The sequence below is a fragment of the Oncorhynchus mykiss genome, chromosome 11, assembly GCF_057628025.1.
Source record: "Oncorhynchus mykiss isolate SJ-2025 chromosome 11, ASM5762802v1, whole genome shotgun sequence".
Taxonomy (NCBI): domain Eukaryota; kingdom Metazoa; phylum Chordata; class Actinopteri; order Salmoniformes; family Salmonidae; genus Oncorhynchus; species Oncorhynchus mykiss.
This window is the reverse complement of record NC_143032.1, coordinates 35628959-35644190: the sequence shown is the minus strand read 5'-3', so window position 1 is coordinate 35644190 and position 15232 is coordinate 35628959. Positions and strand designations below refer to the sequence as shown.

At 42.8% G+C, this 15232-nt stretch overlaps 1 protein-coding gene across 1 annotated transcript in view; it reads left to right on the top strand.

Moving 5' to 3' along the window:
- The window catches only part of LOC110535009 (collectin-12), a 49045-nt gene that overhangs the window by 27939 nt on the left and 5874 nt on the right, over positions 1-15232 (top strand). Inside the window, exon 3 of the mRNA XM_036935355.2 lies at positions 5720-5842. Within this exon, the coding sequence (XP_036791250.2) occupies positions 5720-5842 (123 nt within the window). The remainder of the gene's footprint in view (positions 1-5719; positions 5843-15232) is intronic.

The following is a 15232-nucleotide window of genomic DNA, read 5'->3' as shown; positions in this document are numbered from 1 at the left end:
CACGATCAGGAAGACCGCCTACTGTAGTTGTGAAAAGCGATGGTTGTTCATGGCTTGTTATGGAAAAGTTATCTGTGTTTGGAGCGACATTGTGTTTTGCTACGAGCAGTAAAAGTGTTTTTGTCAGCCTGTGGTCTCAGCATGGTCTCAGTATCTTAGATGTTGGTTGTTTTGGGGTTGTGGTTGGCCCAGGCTAAACTAGGTTGGACCTCGCAGCTGAGGGAAGTGATGGCCAACCCCTGTCCAGTTGAATGATCAGCAACCGGTCTGAAGGAACCATGAAACTCCACATATAGACAACACGTTGTCGTTAACGGAAATGTTTATAATCACAGACCAGTCAGTGAATGATTTTCACTGAGAAAATGGTTGGTTTATGTTAAGTCTTCAGTCCAGATATACATAGACTAGAAGACATTTAGCTGCAGTCCAGTACACCCAAACCTCAATGTCTAAATAGTATCAGCTATCCAGGTGGTTCTGTCCTCAGTGTTGCGGTCTGTTTTGAGGATTTGCTCCTGTGATCTGATATGAGAACAGACCGTTTATGTTTAATCACAGTGCAATCCGTTTTGTCACCAAAGCCCCATATACTACCCACCATTGCGACCTGTACGCTCTCGTTGGCTGGCCCTCGCTTCATACTCGTCGCCAAACCCACTGGCTCCATGTCATCTACAAGACCCTGCTAGGTAAAGTCCCCCCTTATCTCAGCTCGCTGGTCACCATAGCATCTCCCACCTATAGCACACGCTCCAGCAGGTATATCTCTCTAGTCACCCCCAAAACCAATTCTTTCTTTGGCCGCCTCTCTTTCCAGTTCTCTGCTGCCAATGACTGGAACGAACTACAAAAATCTCTGAAACTGGAAACACTTATCTCCCTCACTAGCTTTAAGCACCAACTGTCAGATCAGCTCACAGATTACTGCACCTGTACATAGCCCACCTATAATTTAGCCCAAACAACTACCTCTTTCCCAACTGTATTTAATTTATTTATTTATTTTGCTCCTTTGCACCCCATTATTTTGATTTCTACTTTGCACAATCTTCCATTGCAAAACTGCCATTCCAGTGTTTTACTTGCTATATTGTATTTACCTTGCCACCATGGCCTTTTTTGCCTTTACCTCCCTTCTCACCTCATTTGCTCACATTGTATATAGACTTGTTTATACTGTATTATTGACTGTATGTTTGTTTTACTCCATGTGTAACTCTGTGTCGTTGTATCTGTCGAACTGCTTTGCTTTATCTTGGCCAGGTCGCAATTGTAAATGAGAACTTGTTCTCAACTTGCCTACCTGGTTAAATAAAGGTAAAATAAAAAATAAATAAATAAAATTTTCACTTGGTTTGTTTGAATTGTCCAATGTCCATCTGTCAGATGGCTATTACTCTAATCAACCAGAGAATCTAAAGGCCTTGTATGTATCCCAGGCGCCTATAGTAGTAAACATACAGATGCTTTCCCAGTAATATAGAGCCCTATGGGTCTGTGTCTGTTGTCCTGTTGCTAGACCCCAGGGCCCATCCAGGAAGTCACCCACTGGGAGACAAACAACTAAGCCATGACATATGGATCATGACCGTGGACTGAGACGTTCTCTGGACTGAGAAAAAAACACAGGTCCAACAGAACAGCTGCTTCATCGGAAACCTCCGACCCAGTCTACCCCCTTGACTCTAAATCTGACCATCAATGGGAGGGAGGGGGTGGCGGGTTTGCTTTGTCGTTGTATGTTGTTGGTGGCGGCCATGTTTGTGTTTTGACAGCTGTCCTCCATTTTGGATACTTGGACCGCTAACCCTGAGAGCTCAGTTGATCCTGTCGACATTCTCTAATGATGATAGGGTCTGAACGCCTTGTCTGTGTATTGTAAAACGTTCCTTTTTATAGTGTTTTGACTTACTTTTAGCACAATAGATTTATAAAATATCTGTCAACATATTTGGATAGGTCTGCATCTTTTTGATTACTTAGAAGTGATGTATGTTGCCGTGTTCTTTTTTTTTTAGCAGTGGAAGCCGGCATTGGGTTTGAACTCCAAAAACGCGTCAGTCGTTATGAATGTCCTTAAAGCTTTGAAATCCATTTTGTTTCGCCCTAACAGCTACAAACTGAATGACCATTGCCATGTTCTACAATGATACATGCACGGAGGCAAATTGAAGAGGAGCTTTGTCACTGGCCAATACATCTCACCGGCCAATACTTTGGTCAGCTGCTATAAGGCCTGTCTGTGGTGATTCTGACTGACTGGCTGCACACGAAGAATCGGCACAGTGATTTTTAAGAGATATTCTTGGTAGCTCCGTGCCTCCACACTCCTTCCGGTAAATCTCCTTTTCACTTTGACTTGGCTGAGTGGACAGAATGCATCTTCCAGCTGGAAAGGGTGTTAAAACTGAGGTCTGCTCCCCAATGATCATTACAGGTCCCAGGACAGCTATAGAAAAGGAAGCCTGTTAACCTCGCTAACCTGGCCAAAGTCCCACTGCGGCCCTATAGCAGCAGAGCAACCTGACTAGCTGATCACTTCAGTATTTTCCAATTGGCTAAAGTTATCCCTCGCTAGCTATACTGCTCGTCAACTGCATGGGCGGTGACTCAAGTGCTCTGGCACTCAAGTGGTACCACATTTGTGGTGCCACATTTGGTGCCCGAGCACTGGTTCGGGTCTCTCATGGTGCCAGAGAACTTGAGTGCCAGAGTCTATTCTACACCAATACTTTTCTATAATGGAAATGATCAGGCTTTATACAACAGGTGGGTCTAATCCTGAATGCTGTTTGGTTAAAACCGCATTCCAGCCGGTGTCTATTCCACAAATTACCATCGGCTAAATCTATGACGTTGAAATGCCTATTTACTCTATTCCATCTGATACTGCACAATCCACTGTCTCTTCAGCTCAGCCAGGTAATTTATATACTAGATATACAATGGAAAAAGCATCTGGACCTTAACTACCATTTTGTTTAGACTAGCATTTGGTTTTCAACAGCTGAGATTTGCAACTGACATTTGCAATATTGTTTCAATATTGAAATTCGATCTCCAGCTGTCCTATGGTAATGAACCTGTCAGGAGTCGGGACGAGACAGACAGGCTGGCAGCTTTTCTCTGCCATGCGAAATCATGAATCAGCATAATTTTTATGGGATATATACAAAGAAATGTCAAAGGAAAACCACTAAATGCAGCTTCAGTTTGAAGTGATTATGTTAGCTGTGTGTCCTGGCGAGAGAGCAAATGTTCTATGCCAGGTGAAATCGCGCATTATTGGCTCATTGTTATGGATGTACCCCCCCAAAAAATCGCTAGGAAACAGCTTAAACAAATGCAAATGCAGCTCCTTTCACTGTTATTCTGACTGCACTGTTGGACGTGACTGTGTTTGCAAGCAAGGGATAAGAACATTGCCAGCTATCATGGCAATGAAGCATTTAGAATGGATGACTGGGTGGCATCCATAGAATTAGAACAAAACGATTGGTTCGGGTCTCTGGCCAATGAACAGATAGAACGAACGACCAGCTGGCTTGGGTAGCGACCCTAGATCTCTTGGAAGGATGAAATAGTATGAATACATTCATCAAAGTAACATTTTTTTTAATGAAAATATGTCAATCATTATTTGAATATGTTGTTAATTAACCCGTTGTAGAAAAGTAATAATGCCCTCGAAGCCGTGGTTTGGAGGATATATTGGCACGGGGTCTTGGGCCTAACAACACCCGTGCCAATATATCCTCCAAACAACGTCTTCTCGGGCATTATCACTTATATAATTCATTATCATAATCGTATTACATGAGACTGCAAGCCCTATAGGCATTTATTAACCATAGGTCAAGGAGTTTTAACACAAAGATTGCGTTGGCACAGGCCATCTTTGTGTTGCCATGGAAATGTTGGAAGTGGCTTTCCTTGAGCTGGGCATGCAAATCAGTTTCATTTCAGGTACATGAAAAGCAGGACCTTTTCTTTTTTTTCACCCACTTCCTGAATTCAAATGCAATACAGCTGTGTTCCCTTCAGCACTGTGGATCTCGGCACTCATCTGTCAGGAAAGATAACCTTGGAAAGAAATATTCCAGGAAAATGTAAGAGAATGCCAAATTCCTCCATGACTTTCCCCGCTGGTTGGAGGCACTTGAAGGTCCCTGGTTTGAATACATACTCCTACATACTGATGTTGATTATTGAATCCAGGAACTGTCTGTTTATGTTTCATTATGAGGAGTGACGTGTGTGTGTGTGTGTGTGTGTGTGTGTGTGTGTGTGATAGTGTCTGCCAAGTGAAGGCTTTCCCAGGAAAATAAGCCTGTGGCACAGTGTAAACAGTTTGGGGGGGTCTTGTTATGGTGTCCCTTGCCCCCTCACCACCCGGGGCCTCAGGGAACAACTGTGCCCTTTAATGTGGCCTCCAGGCTATTTGTACAGATGTGGGGATCTGGAGATTCAGACCCAGGGCCTGGGGAACCCCAGACCTCAGCCCACATAGGGCCAGCCAGGCCACGCTTTGACCAGGCTTTCTGCTGTCTCCACATAGCCGGACTCTGACATAGCCGGACTCTGACATAGTCGGACTCTGACATAGTCGGACTCTGACATAGTCGGACTCTGACATAGTCGGACTCTGACATAGTCGGACTCTGACATAGTCGGACTCTGACATAGTCGGACTCTGACATAGTCGGACTCTGACATAGCCGGACTCTGACATAGCCGGACTCTGACATAGTCGGACTCTGACATAGCCGGACTCTGAAATAGCCGGACTCTGACATAGCCGGACTCTGACATAGCCTGACTCTGTAGCCACCTGAGCCATAATATATTCAAATGCACCCTAATCTCTTATAGTGCCCTACTTTTGACGAGGGCCCATAGGGCTCATAGGACTCTGGTCAAAAGTAGTGCTCTTGCACTATATAGGGAATAGGTGCCATTTGGGACGCACCCCTAGGTAGAGTGCAGAGATGCAGGATATCCAGTCATAGGATATAATATATTGAATATACACTGAGTGTATAAAACATTAAGAACACCTTCCTAATATTGAGTTGCACTCTACAGGGTGTAGAAAGCATTCCACAGGGATGCTGGCACATGTTGACTCCAATGCTTCCCACTGTTGTGTCAAGTTGGCTGGATGTCCCTTGGGTGGTGAACCATTCTTGATACACACGGGAAACTTTTGAGCGTGAAAAACCCAGCATTGTTGCAGTTCTTGACACAAACCGGTGCGCCTGGCACCTGCTACCATACACCGTTTAAAAGGCACTTAAAATCCTTTCACTTCCTATGGCAGGGGTAGTCAACTAGATTCAGCCACAGGCTGTTTTTTGTTGGAGCGAATTATCTGGGGGCCGGAAAATAATGATTATAGTTTGTACACTGCAAATTGGCCACAACTGGCCACAATTCCAAAAATACATTGTATTTGAAAATAACAATAATTGTATACCTTGATTACGTTGAGACATGATCAAATATCTCTCTTTTTTTGTGGGAATACCTCCCCCACTTGGGGGCCTGTTTTTGTCGGCGGGCCACCTGTTGCGTGTGTGTGTGTGTGTGTGTGTGTGTGTGTGTGTGTGTGTGTGTGCATGGTTACAGTTTGAATAGTGTGAACAAACTAACTATGATGCTGTCGAGAACTCATTTTAACATGTTTGTACATGCACATTTTCTCTCCCTTGTGTAGGTATCCAGGAGGGTACCCAGTGTACTAAGTGTAAGAATGAGTGGGCACTGAAGACCTCCATAGCACTGCTCTACGTGCTGTGCACTCTACTCACCATTGCTGTTGCTGTCCTCGGGTATAAAGGTAAGCAAGGACACCTGTCAGTCAAAGTGCATGCTTCTGTAAACTGTATTTCTGACTGTAGATAGTTTACACTACCTCCACTGGTGTCTATGGACATAATATTGCTTTCAGAATAAAAGTCCCCAGGGTACAGACAATTACAATGACTCAATGCATTATGCATAAAATAAAAGTCATAATACAACTAAGGCTATACTACTTGTAAGGTAGGGGGAGACATCTCTTCATGCTTGTGTATCTGCCAAAGTGGTTGCTACTTTAGAGACAAAGAATGGAAAGTCTAGCTATGTCACTGTGTAAGCTGACTGGGACCGTGGTGACCAGCATTGCTCAACCAAACCTTATTACGCCTTCACACTGAGAAAGTGAGTGTCCAAACTGTGCGTGAGGTCCTTCTCCACATCCTGCCAGGAAATAAGATCACCCCTGTTTGATCACCATGAGCACAGTGTGTTTGTTTGCTTTGGAGTGTGTGTGTGTGTGTGTGGGGGGGGGGTGTTTGGTGTGTGTGTGTGTGTGCTGTATGTGTGTGTGCTGTATGTGTGTGTGCTGTATGTGTGTGTGTGTGTGCTGTATGTGTGTGTGTGTATGTTGTGTGTGTGTGTGTGTGTGTTTGTGTGGGCTAATGTCCCCAGTGACTCCTAACGGTCTGCCCAAACATGACATAGATGCTGTTGGGCAATGTTTCATTGTTCTTAATTCAGGCTAGTGGAAGAGTCATGGAAACTCTGAGCGATCCCACTGACTGTAAGACCATCACACTCTCTGAAACCAAAACAAGCCCTGTTCTCTCCAAAGTGACATTAACTCAGCCGCAACCCGCCCCCTTTTTTGCCTTTCTCTGAAATCCTCAGCGCTGTTGTATGTTCTCCCCCTTGCACCCTTCCTGCACCCCTGCACACCTCCGTTCCCCCTCTCTCGGGACCCAATGACTTACTCTCCGCTTATTTTACCAACACCCCCACACTCACACCTCAAGGAACCGACCCGCGGTTTTGTCGAGCTCCACTTCCTGGTCTGTGTTCTGATTTTCCCAGCTTTGGGAAAACTGTCCCGCAACGGTCCAAAGGCCGAACTTAGACTGTTCCTGTGATAATTACGCTAACCGATCTCATGTGTGCACAAATAACCGTTTTAACATCGCTCGTGGTTGTTGGGGATTTTCGACTAAATTAAAAGTGATGTCCTTTTACACTCACAATTGGGTTCAGTCAGTCAGTAGTCAATCCTCATCCTTGTTCCACACTGCACATTTTCATGTAGCCCTAATTAAGACCAGATAAGCGGTAAACTCACTGCAACTCTAGCAAAACCCACTAAAATTGGTTTTTACTGGCAGAGCTGTAGTAGTGGGCTGTCCAGGGAACCACAGCTCCACAGCCTAACCATGCAGTCAGGTTTAGATGGTTATGTGAAGTAAGACTAGGGTTGTGGCGGTCACGAAAATACATCAGCCGGTGATTGTCAAGCAAATATCTGTTGGTCTCACGGTAATTGACGTTAATTAACATAAACACATTTAGCATCTCCTGCCTTCCACATACACTGATGCAGACCTTTGGAACATCTACATTTTAAAAAGTCGAATAAATACATGTAATATAGCCTACACCTTCACAAAAGATCCATTATTTAAGTCTATTTCAGAAGAGCAGAATAGCATACTCCGAGTTGTCCTTATGTTAGGTCCTGATCTGTCCCTTGAATGAGTAGATGTTCTAAAACTTTGGACTGGTGGTGTATGTACTCCTATGTGCTTAATTAAGAGTTATTCATGTAACTTAAGTTGTTCTACAAACATGGTCTATATGTTTAGATTTTTAAGACATTGTAAGGCTGCATGATGCGACTCTAATGATGATTTGAAAAAAGTCGCTTGAAAGGCACAAGTTTTTTTGCGCAGGCTGCACACACTTTATCAGTCTCTCATTCACATTTTGGCAAGTACTTGATAATGCCTTTAATTTCACGGCGGAATCCCTTTGTGTGGCCGTAATGCACCCCCAAAAAAATCCATACTTTTTGCGGCCAGTGGCCGTTGTATCCTTGGACCGGAGTGCTGCTTTGTGCCCTTCTCCCTGAGTGCTGCATGCTCCAAAGCACCTCTCTCTCACATGGCTCTCCTTCGCGGGATCGGGTCTTTCTCACAGGCTACAAGTGAAGACAGACACATCGGGGACACAACTGCGCGCATCCATATCTAATCCCGAGGTACATAGTAAAGATGTTGAAAGAACTGCCCACATTTACTTTTCGGCAGCCAGCAAGCTGAGTAAGCCTAACGAACAGCAAAAGCACTAGCCAATGTCAATCTACTATCCGCCATAGTACAAAAGTTGACCTATTCTGTGCGAGAAATAAATATTCCAAACATAGTCTGGGACAGTTGTGGGATGCGATAGATCCCAAATTAATACATACACTAGCATCCCCAAAATATTTTCACTCAATGTGGCTGACGCAGCAGATCAGAATGTTTAGCTGTAAATGTTGATCAACGATTAGGCTGTTTCATCACATCATAACGCAGCAATGCGCACATGGTAGTAGGCTATAAGCACAAATGTTCCATTAGCGGGAAAACACCATTATCAAAAGTCACCGTAAATGTGATTATACAGTCAATGCTTTTATTATAAAGGTGCATTTTAACGGTGAAAATGATCTTCCCCAAACTTGAAAGGTACTCGTTACTTATGTATGCCAGTTAGACTCTATACCTCTTGTAATTTTAAGTTTTTTGGCACTTTAGTTGTGATACAAACCTTATCAAAACATATAGGCCTATGGGCTTGGCTATATGAGGTGTGTGACTATAATTCTAAAAAGTCGCAAAAAAAGGCATAATTTCTTGCCTTATGCTGGGCATTGTTCACAAGTGATAATGTATAATTTACAAGTGATAGGCTAATATTGTCACCTATTCTTGATTTAATCTTGTCATTACATAAATTTGAATTTAAGTCAGAAGTTTACATACACATTTGTTGGAGTGATTAAAACTCGTTTTTAAATCACACCAAAAATGTCTTATTCAGAAACTATAGTTTTGTCAAGTCTGTTATGACATCTACTTTGTGCATTACACAAGTCATTTTTCCAACAATTGTTTACAGACAGATTATTTCACTTATAATTCACTGTATTACAATTCCAGTGGGTCAGAGGTTTACATACACTAAGTTGACTGTGCCTTTAAACGGCTTGGAAAATTCCAGAAAATTATGTCATGGCTTTGGAAGCTTCTGTTAGGCTAATTGACATCATTTGAGTCAATTGGAGGTTTACCTATGGATGTATTTCAAGGCCTACCTTCAAACTCAGTGCCTCTTTGCTTGACATAATGGGAAAATCAAAAGAAATCAGCCAAGGCCTCAGAAAAAAACAGTAGACCTCCACAAGTCTGGTTCATCCTTGGGAGCAATTTCCAAATGCCTGAAGGTACCATGTTCATCTGTACAAACAATAGAATGCAAGTATAAACACCATGGGACCACGCAGCCGTCATACCGCTCAGGAAGGAGATGCTTTCTGTCTCCTAGAGATTAACGTACCTTGGTGCAAAAAGTGTAAATCAATCCCAGAACAACAGCAAAGGACCTTGTGAAGATGCTGGAGGAAACGGGTACAAAAGTATCTATATCCACAGTAAAACGAGTCCTATATCGACATAACCTGAAAGGCCGCTCAGCAAGGAAGAAGCCACTGCTCCAAAACCTCCATAAAAAAGCCAGACTATGGTTTGCAACTGCACATGGGGACAAAGATCGTACTTTGTGGAGAAATGTCCTCTGGTCTGATGAAACAAAAATAGAACTGTTTGGCCATAATGACCATCATTATGTTTGGAGGAAAAAGAGGACGCTTGCAAGCCGAAGAATACCATCCCATCCGTGAAGCAAGAGGGTGCTTTGCTGTAGAAGGGACTGGTGCACATCACTAAATAGATGGCATCATTAGGAAGGAAAATTATGTGGATATATTGAAGCAACATCTCAAGACATCAGTTAAATCTTGGTTGCAAATGGGTCTTTCAAATGGACAATGACCACAATCATACTTCCAAAGTTGTGGCAAAATGGCTTAAAGACAACAAAGTCAAGGTATTGGAGTGGCCATCACAAAGCACTGACCTCAATCCTATAGAAAAGTTGTGGCAGAACTGAAAAAGATTGTGTGAACAAGGAGGCCTACAAACCTGACTCAGTTACACCAGCTCTGTCAGGAGGAATGGGCCAAAATTCACCTAACTTATTGTGGGAAGCTTGTGGAAGGCTACCTGAAATGTTTGACCCAAGTTGAACAATTTAAAGGCAATGCTACCAAATACTAATTGAGTGTATGTAAACTTCTGACCCACTGGGAATGTAGTGAAAGAAATAAAGCTGAAATAAATAATTCTCTCTACTATTATTCTGACATTCACATTCTTAAAATAAAGTGGTGATCCTAACTGACCTAAGACAGGGATTTTTTACTGGGATTAAATGTCAGGAAATATGAAAATCTTAGTTTAAATGTATTTGGCTACGGTGTATGTAAACTTCCGAATTCAACTGTATACCAAATAATATATGTGTGAAATTTGTTTTGATTTTAGAATCGACCAGTATCATGCACCTGTCTCAAAACCGGGGCAGCGGGAAAAAATACATGTCATCTATGCACTTAAATAGAGAATGGAGGACGCTTTTCCTGTGGTTCATTTTCAGGCCAGCCAGGTGTGCTGATTATTAGGAAAGTTGAGAAATAAATATAGTAGGCCTAACCTATAGAAAGCTGATGCGATCCTCCTTTTTTTAATAGAGGCCATCACTCTGTTTTCTCGACAAATTGCATAGCCTATAGAAAGGTTGCGCAAGATGAGCTAATGGGCTCTCATGAAGTGTCTGATTAGATTTTTGATTACATTTGCATTGATGTCAGAGTGATTAGAGGGACAATAGAGTGCTGAGTACCAGGCAGTTAGCAAGTTTGATAGGCTACTAATGACGATCAGCAGCATCAGAGCTTGGAGAAGCCTAATTACAGTGACTAAACAGTCACATGGAATTTGACCGCCTTCATGACTCGGGACTGCCCTTGTGGCGGTAATACAGTCACCGCAACAGCCAGTAAGACCCCAGTGTTCTATTCACTTCACATACAGTGCCTTGCGAAAGTATTCGGCCCATTGAACTTTGCGACCTTTTGCCACATTTCAGGCTTCAAACATAAAGATATAAAACTGTATTTTTTTGTGAAGAATCAACAACAAGTGGGACACAATCATGAAGTGGAACGACATTTATTGGATATTTCAAACTTTTTTTTTTTTTCCCATTCCTCCTTGCAAAACAGCTCGAGCTCAGTGAGGTTGGATGGAGAGCATTTGTGAACAGCAGTTTTCAGTTCTTTCCACAGATTCTCGATTGGATTCAGGTCTGGACTTTGACTTGGCCATTCTAACACCTGGATATGTTTATTTTTGAACCATTCCATTGTAGATTTTGCTTTATGTTTTGGATCATTGTCTTGTTGGAAGACAAATCTCCGTCCCAGTCTCAGGTCTTTTGCAGACTCCATCAGGTTCTTCCAGAATGGTCCTGTATTTGGCTCCATCCATCTTCCCATCAATTTTAACCATCTTCCCTGTCCCTGCTGAAGAAAAGCAGGCCCAAACCATGATGCTGCCACCACCATGTTTGACAGTGGGGATGGTGTGTTCTGCTGTGTTGCTTTTACGCCAAACATAACGTTTTGCATTGTTGCTAAAAAGTTCAATTTTGGTTTCATCTGACCAGAGCACCTTCTTCCACATGTTTGGTGTGTCTCCCAGGTGGCTTGTGGCAAACTTTAAACGACACTTTTTATGGATATCTTTAAGAAATGGCTTTCTTCTTGCCACTCTTCCATAAAGGCCAGATTTGTGCAATATACGACTGATTGTTGTCCTATGGACAGAGTCTCCCACCTCAGCTGTAGATCTCTGCAGTTCATCCAGAGTGATCATGGGCCTCTTGGCTGCATCTCTGATCAGTCTTCTCCTTGTATGAGCTGAAAGTTTAGAGGGACGTCTAGGTCTTGGTAGATTTGCAGTGGTCTGATACTCCTTCCATTTCAATATTATCGCTTGCACAGTGCTCCTTGGGATGTTTAAAGCTTGGGAAATCTTTTTGTATCCAAATCCGGCTTTAAACTTCTTCACAACAGTATCTCGGACCTGCCTGGTGTGTTCCTTGTTCTTCATGATGCTCTCTGCGCTTTTAACGGACCTCTGAGACTATCACAGTGCAGGTGCATTTATACGGAGACTTGATTACACACAGGTGGATTGTATTTATCATCATTAGTCATTTAGGTCAACATTGGATCATTCAGAGATCCTCACTGAACTTCTGGAGAGAGTTTGCTGCACTGAAAGTAAAGGGGCTGAATAATTTTGCACGCCCAATTTTTCAGTTTTTGACTTGTTAAAAAAGTTTGAAATATCCAATAAATGTCGTTCCACTTCATGATTGTGTCCCAATTGTTGTTGATTCTTCACAAAAAAATACAGTTTTATATCTTTATGTTTGAAGCCTGAAATGTGGCAAAAGGTCGCAAAGTTCAAGGGGGCCGAATACTTTCGCAAGGCACTGTATGTATTCTGTACTGTAGGATGCAGTGTGGCCAGATATCTTAACATCGAGCTGACCCTACGCTCTCTACTCTCACCCATTGCAATGTCCTTGCTTCGTCACCTGATCTCTTTATGGTGCGTATGTGATCTCCACTGAGCTACAGTATAGAACCTCCATGGTAGGCTGTGAAAACCTCTTCTCCAGCTCTCAGACATTGTCCTGGCAGGAAAGACTAGGGTTGCGTCCCCTATGGGGGCCCTGGACAAAAGTAGCGCACTGTATAGGGAATAGGGTATCATTTGAGACACGACCCAGGCTATATGAGGGAGGGATTAGACACAGGTGAATATGAGGAGGGAGAGGAATCAGAGAAGAGAATAAGAGGGTGTAGGGGGAGTCTCGCCCTCTCTTTGGCCTCACTCAGCACATATGCTGCGTTCTCCCTCTCTCTCCCTCTGCTCCAGCTGTGTACATGGAATCTGTCACTACATTCTGAGCTATAATATTGAGCTTTAGCAAAAATAAGCAGAGGTGTCAGGGTGTGTGTGTGTGTGTGAGTTTGTTGTGTGCTTGCGTGTGTTGTGTGTATTGTGAGGAAGGGATGACACCCAGAAACCACAGCTGCAGCACAGCTGGCCTAGGGCATAGCTCTGGGGACCAGATATTATACCGTGTGTGTGGGTGTGCGTACGTGCGTGCATACGCGTGTTTATATGTGTGTGTGATCGTGTGTGTGTGTGTGTGTGCATGTGTGTGTGAGTGCATGTGTGTATGTGCATGCGTATGCTTCTATCAACACAGTATTAAAGATATTTAAATATATATTTATGATAAAATGGATTCCAACCACGAAGAGCATCCGTGTGTGTGTGTGTGTGTGTGTGTGTGTGTACTCACCCTGTGATTCTCCAGCGTTCAGCTAAACCATGTAAAGCATGACTGTCGTTCCAGAGTAGCAGTCTAGCAGCGTATGTGGGCCATTTAGGATGCTAATTGTTTCATAACTTGGAAGAGAGTTTCCCAAAGTTGTGTTTTTAATCCACAGCGTTCTGCATTAACGTCTATTTGAATCCAACATCTAGACAGAGAGGAAGTAATACATTAGTACAGAGAGCATCACACCGAAGTGATTAAAGTTTAACAGAGAGGATGAGTGCAATTAAAAACATGTCCCTATGTCCCCCAGACATAGAAAGAAGTCAAAACAAACAGATAAACTGTATGTATGTGTGTGTGTGTGTGTGTGTGTGTGTGTGTGTGTGTATGTGTGTGTGTGTGTGTTTCTCTCTATAACAATTACAATGTGCAGTAGGTGTACGGTTTGGTCTGCAGACCTGAGCTGAATGCGTCTTTTGTGCTCTGTGTGGTACAGTAGTTTGTGGTGTCTGGAAATGTGTCTCGTTTAGTTTGCAGTGGAACGTTTAATTTCAGACTGGCCATGCCTCTCCACTCTGAGCTAATACTACTCTTTCAATCGAGAGGGCATTTTTCTAGTTCATATGTTTGTTTTGTTTTTTTTAGAGAGTTTTTGAGGGGCGGATAGTCATCTATGAGGGTAAACATTTGAAACATATTTCCACCATGAAAAGACTACTGTACATCCCTAGTGGCATTTGTTTTCCGTATACAGGCAACTTGAGTTTCCCAAAACATTAGGACGTCGACTCTGTACAAAACCATTTTCCATCAGAATTATATTCTCTCTGTTTCAAGTCTGGATACATCTCTTTGAATGGTAGGGAATTTTGTTTTGATTCCTTGTTTCCTGTACTGCAAAGAGAGGGATGGTGGGAGAATTAGACGTTCAGTGAGTGTATGTAGTAAACGGTTTCTCAAACATGTGGAAGCACTTACTCCGGCGTTCCACACACACTACTACACACGTCTATGAGGCTACCCATACCAGGCCCATATTCAGAAAGCGTCTCAGAGTAGGAATGCTGATCTAGGATCAGTTTTGCCTTAAATCATTATGAACAAGATCAGCACTGCTACTCTGAGCCTCCGGTCAACGCTATCAGCTACAGTAGGAGTGATTCTAACACAGGACACTCACCTGAAACATATTCCATCTAAATGTACAGACTGTACTGTTGGGATGAATTCCCTGCTGTGCATGCAAGCGAATATGGCACAAAATGTTTGTTTACCATAATTACAGATGGAACACATGCAAGTCATTAAAAGCTTGCATGAAACTTCTGGGTTTCTATTTTCAGAAGGCATTTTTTTTCTATTGTTTGTTGACAATGAGAAAAGTACACTCATCCTCGGCGGTTTGAAGAATGTTTCTCTGTCTCTCGTCTCTCATTTCCAGTCAAAGTTGCCTTTCATTGTCAGTTAGACGTTCTATCATCACTAGTCTTCCTTAATTACGGGGCCCTCTTCTACGTTGTTGTGGCCATCACAACGTTTAACTTGCAATGTTGAAGCATATTTATTTTCTCCTTTATTACAACTGTGCCGTAGAAACATGTAAGATTCAGTGGTTATTTTAGCATGTAAATCTTGTTGGGGCAAACTTTTTTTAGATGCATGCCAGCAAAGCCACTACACAACACAACACCAAACAATAAATGAATTGGACTATAACGGTGACAAACGCTGCCCACAAACTGTTAGGGCCAACATAAAGCTGTCTCAACAGCAGAGTCCCAACAACAGTCCTAACATCTTACCACTGCTAAACCTGGTTATCAGGTTTAGCAGTTCAACGAAACAGTTCATTCAGCCTCATTTACTGCCTTTAAAAAAATACATGGCTTATATGGCTGACTAGCTGAAACAA